Source organism: Biomphalaria glabrata, chromosome 9, assembly GCF_947242115.1.
Source record: "Biomphalaria glabrata chromosome 9, xgBioGlab47.1, whole genome shotgun sequence".
NCBI lineage: Eukaryota > Metazoa > Mollusca > Gastropoda > Planorbidae > Biomphalaria > Biomphalaria glabrata.
The window spans coordinates 32,415,857-32,421,371 of record NC_074719.1 but is presented as its reverse complement, the minus strand read 5'-3'; the positions used below and the strand labels follow the sequence as shown (position 1 = coordinate 32,421,371).

General features: G+C 39.9%; 1 protein-coding gene across 1 annotated transcript; it reads right to left on the bottom strand.

Moving 5' to 3' along the window:
* Positions 1 to 3,458: 3,458 nt before the first annotated feature.
* LOC129928420 (uncharacterized) lies at positions 3,459 to 5,283 on the bottom strand. The gene has a single exon (XM_056042691.1). It carries the CDS (start codon positions 5,264 to 5,266, stop codon positions 3,947 to 3,949), a length of 1,320 nt encoding a protein of 439 aa, XP_055898666.1. The 5' UTR covers positions 5,267 to 5,283; the 3' UTR covers positions 3,459 to 3,946.
* Between the last annotated feature and the right edge of the window lie 232 nt (positions 5,284 to 5,515).

Here is a 5,515-nt window from a genome sequence, read left to right as displayed (position 1 = left end):
CACAAAGAGAGGGTTGAGAGAACCACTGCTTGGTAGACACTGATTTTTGTAGGCAGGCGGAACGATTTATTCCGCCACCCTATCGCTTGGAGGCGTCCAAAAGCACGACTAACCCTGATCACATACCAGCCTCCCTTTAAAGCAATGCGTCATTTGATAGGCCTACTATGCTTCCCAGATATGTGAAGTTGTCTGTCACGTTAAGGGATGTCTATGCGCGGTGATCTTTGGGGCTGAGTAGTTTTATTGAGTGACTTCTGAAACATGACTTCTGTTTTCCCGAGGTTTATAGAAGAGGCTGCAGTGTATGCAAATTCCTTGACCGCGTTCATTGTGAGCTCTATATATAGGCCTACACACACACATATATTTTTTTTTAATTTTTAAATATTTTTTTTTACATTTTATTGAAGAGGTTTCAACCCTCAAACCTCTCTTTGGCTACGCTATTGGAATGTAATGGCTGAGCTTTGTCCCTTTTTTTTTTAAATTGGAAAGGGGATTTTAAAATCTAGATCCATTAGTTATCCATAAGTTTGTTGGGTTTTTTTTTTGTGTGAAAAACTCAAAACCCCCTTTTATCTATTGTTATGTAATTAAGTGACTTAAGTTTTGCTTTTCTTTCATTCAAAGGTTTTAACCTCAAACTCCTTTGGCTACATTGTTTGGGGGGAATGTATGGCTGTAAGTTTTCCTTTATTGGCCCCGGGGTGTGTGTTCAAAATCAAACCATTCCTCGTGGCTATACCCTCATGGAATTTGTTGACATCATATGGGCGCCCGCAGGGGGGGGGGTGCAATGGGATTCTGAACAGCCAAATTTTAGCCATTTTTGTACCATCAGATCAATCAAAATCTAATTAACAACTGAACAAGTAGTGCTTCCACTGGTGACTGAAGTACAGTTCTAGTAGACTAGCCCAGGCTTATCAGGAATTGATGGCTGACCATGTAATTGCACCCCTTTGTATTCTGAGTAACCAACTTTAAGCCATTTGTTTACACCTTCAAATCAATTCACTTCTGCTAGGAAACAACTTCATGTGTAGTGCTTCCATTCAAATAAAGTTAATAAAGATAAGCTATTATTGTAATAAACTAGAATAGGCTCATCTGTAGTTAATATCCGACCATGTGCGCTTTATTAAAGGCTTACAATTCAATATTGTATAGCACGCTAGTCGCGAAGATTGGTTTTCATTTGCATACTATTATAGTTATCATTATATTTAGAAAAGGTCTAGAATATGATAAACAAAAAAATTGTCTTGGAGGACAAATCCTTGCCAGCTATCTTTCGATTTGATTTATGGGAAAGTTTCTTTGAACAAGATTGAGGATTGCGGTGATCATGGTAATTGTATTGACGTCTTGCGGAGTTGCGGTCATTGTTAGCGCTTTATAAAATAGAGGTTAAACGCGTCCACCAGTTTACGATAGAAGAGATCTAAGAAAGTTCTACCCATGCCATCTGAGTCAAAACGTTGATTTGAATTAACTGCGTTTTCTTGGTATTCAGTAATGAAACTGTAGATATCTCAGGCACTGAATTGGTGTGTTTGAGAGTTGGATTTGTTGATGGCTTTTATATAGCGCTACTTTCATGCTTATAGCATGCTTAGAGCGCTTTTGGTCCAATCTCACTTGTGGACTATTTGGGGGGGGGGGGGGGGGTATCTAGGAGTTGGTTTTCCGTGCTACCTTTAAACGCTCAGTAAACGCAACTCTGCCCGAGTCGGGTGTCGAACCTCGAGCCCACTTCTAGGTAGCCAAGACAAGCCAAGTTCAAGCGCATTTAGCCTCTCGACCATGCTTCCCACGTTTCAGATATATGCAATGCTGTTGGTGTCATCAAGAAGATTATCTATTTCTTCCGTAACAGTTCCAAAGCGAGATGGTTGGTGCTAAATGTACCTCTGTTGTGTGAGACAAGAAACACGAATTCATTCACGCTTTAAGTCACAACTTTAAGAAGATCTTTGACTGTTTGGCGTATTTTAAAAAAAAACCGTTGTAAGTGAAACCAGACAATCTGCATATGTGTAATCAGTGCCTGCTTTTCATGTGTTTCTGATTTGTCTTTTAATTGTCGTCAATTATTCATCCGTTCTTGAACCAGTTTTCGCAATATTGAAGACTGTCCATCTTAGCACAAGTGGCCGCTCAACAGCACATCAGCAGTCACATATATGACATAATAATCAAAAACCAACTTGACCATGCTGAGGAACACTTCAGGGATGGCATCCTGAGTAATGTGACACTGCTGGCAGACAAACTTGGTAATGAGTTGATGCTGCCGAGACTTTGAAGTCGACAGATACACAGAGCAAAAACCCCATGTTTGCATGTTGGGATTATTACAGAACTCGACTTTACATTCCGTATCTGGATTCGTTAGTTTCTTCATTAACGTCTCGCTTTTCAAGCAATATTAATGCTCAGTTCAACCTGTTTTTGTCTACATACTAAAACGATTCAAGAATTGCAACGTACAGAACAATTCAGTAGTAAATGAATTGACAGTTTTGGCAACGTTTGCATTTTTTGTTTGATCGACCGTTGGGTGCCACGGGCCGCACGGATAAACAGTAAATAATGTTTTCACGTTAGTTTTTTATTTTTTATTTCATGAAACAAGTATCTACAGTGAACTTAATATCACATAGGTATGGGAGGAGGGGGGAGAATGTACCATTCTTTTCTTTAATATTTTTTGTAATACAAAAGTTGAGGCTACGACTTTGAGCCAAGGGTGGCAACTTGCAGCCCCCCTGCGAAAAATCCCGGTGGCGCCCATGGTTGACAGCAGTTTGCTTTAGATCAGTGATGTTCAACATAATTCAGCCTTCGGGCCATTTTAATTTTCAGCTCTCGGGTCTCGGCCCACATGATCGAACAGGTACACAAATGAAATAAACAATAAATCACATTTTTAGAAACCAGTGAATCCAGTACAGACACTGGATGTCATAAATTTATCCGAAACTAACTTCTGAATATTCTAATACATAAATGAGACACCAAGTCGGAACACTAAATCTAGGATACATGTTCGTCTGTGAGGCAATTGCTTAACAATGATTTCACCTTTCCGCCTGCTAAATGAGTTTGTTTAGAAGCTGCTTACGTCAGCAAAGGCTTCAGAAATCCACTTGTTTTTCATGCAGTTTGGTGATGAGTTCATTTAGATGGGATTTAAAAAAAAAAATAAATAAATAAAATAAATAAATAAAATTATAAAAAAATGGGTTTAGGTGACTGTCGTTTTCTTTTTTTTTTTTTTATTGACCAGAGGAGTTTTAAAGGAGGAGGATTCTGAACTCAAAATCCTCTGAATTTTTTTTCTTTTTTTCAATCAAAACTCCCTTTGGCCGGGCTGCACTTATGGAATTTTTTGACTGTAGTTTGACTTAGTTATTATATACTACTACCACCTTAATGAAATATTGTTGAGTCCGAATTAAAAAAATTAAAATTAAAAATAATAAAAAAAAGTGCAGAACTGTAATGAAATGATAACGACTAGAATACCAATAACATGGCTTTATTCGACAAAATTAGACTACAATGAACAGTGAATGAAACCAGCACGTCTCGCATACCACTGATGCAGTCTATACACACACACACACTGGACATGAAACACAACAATGGCCATGACCTTCAGACACGCTGGACGCACGCAGAAAATCAACTCAGTTACACTACAATCACCCCGCCTAAAAGTTATAGGAACATAAACATGTAAATAATAGTGAAGGACAGCGATATAAGAGGCCTTAGTATCCCTACAGAATACTTACAGATTTACTCTATTGAAAAGCATTGTATAACTATAAACAAACACGTTATACACTATAAAATTATCAGTTCAAAGTGTGTCATATTAAGCTTACAGATACTGAGTTAGAACTTGTGATATGGAAAAATAATTAAATAAATGTTAGACCTTATAATTAGGTCTGCTTGTTCTTGGTCTTAGGTTATATCTACCAGGACCAATACTGCCGTCGCTTGGAGTTGGTGACATCGGCGGCTCTCTAACAGGAGACTCAGCCCCTGCATTTACTTCTTCTTGATGTCCATTTTCCCCTTGTTGTACATATGTGTTAGAAGCAGCCATTGGTTCTATAGTCACATGGTCAGTAGGCACCTGCATCTGTGTTATAGGGTTTGTCTCCGGCTCAAAGTCTTCATGTTCCATATGTTGATACACCTCTGATTCTCCCTCTCTTGGAACGGGGGCCAAATGTCGTAATGACACTGTTTCTTCTCTTCCATCAGGAAGTCTTACAATGGCATACTGTGGGTTGCATGTAATTAAGTCCACAGCTATTGTACCATCGTCATATTTTGATGCACGGACTCCCTTTTTTAACAACACTTTTCCTGGTTGAGCTAACCATGTCGGGAGTGATTTGCCGAAGGTGGACCTGCGATAGAACTTGAATATTCTCTCGTGAGGTGTCTCGTTTGTAGCGGTACAGAGCAGAGAACGAAGAGAGTGCAGGGCTTGGTTTAACGCCTGCTCCCATTTGGAAACCGGGAGTCCTTGAGTTTTTAAGGCCAGAGTTATAGCTTTCCATAATGACCCGTTTAGCCTTTCTACTTGAGAGTTCCCTCTGGGATTATAAGGGGTCGTCCTGCTTGTGGCCACCCCTCTCTCGTGTAAAAATTCCTGCACCTCTCTTGACATGAATGAGGTACCTCTATCAGAGTGTACATAGTCAGGCATTCCGAATAGTCCAAATAAATTATCTAGACATCTGATTACTGTTGAAGCCGACATATCAGAACAGGCGTATGCAAACGGGAATCTTGAAAATTCGTCAACTATGGTTAGCAGGTATGTGTTCCGAGATGTAGAAGGGAGCGGTCCTTTGAAGTCCATACTTAGTCTCTGGAAAGGTTGCATCGCCTTAATTAGAGTTCCATTAGAATTACTGAAATATCTGGGTTTTACTTCGGCACAGATTCTGCACTGGTTGACAACAAGCCTAACATCTTCACAAGAGAAAGGTAAGTTTTTCGCTCGCACTAAATGCCATAGTCTTGTTACTCCCGGATGACACAGAGAGTCATGGAGCAGTTTCAATTCATTTCGACTCATAGCTGACACACACCCGTTTCTAGAAAACGTATCAGCCGCTACATTGTGTTTGCCTGGTCTATACAAGACATCGTAGTGGAAACAGCTCAGTTCCAGTCTCCACCTTTGAATTTTCTCATTCTTTATTTTCCCTTTGCTCTGTTTGTCATACATGAAGGCCACAGAGCGTTGATCCGTGAAAAGGGTAAAGCGATTTCCTACTAAGTAGTGGTGCCATTTCCTTAAAGATTCTACAATGGCATAAGCTTCTTTTTCTATAGCTGAGTGCCGCCTTTCACTTTTCGAGAGTGTTCTTGAAAAGAACGCCACGGGGCGGCCATCCTGGTTGAGGGTGGCAGCTATTGCAACATCCGAAGCGTCTGTTTCAACCGTCAGAGGTCGAGTATAGTCGATGGTGAAGAT

Bases quoted from the DNA above. Each gene is read 5' to 3' on its own strand.
- LOC129928420 (XM_056042691.1), bottom strand. From the start codon at position 5,266: ATGTATGACAAACAGAGCAAAGGGAAAATAAAGAATGAGAAAATTCAA.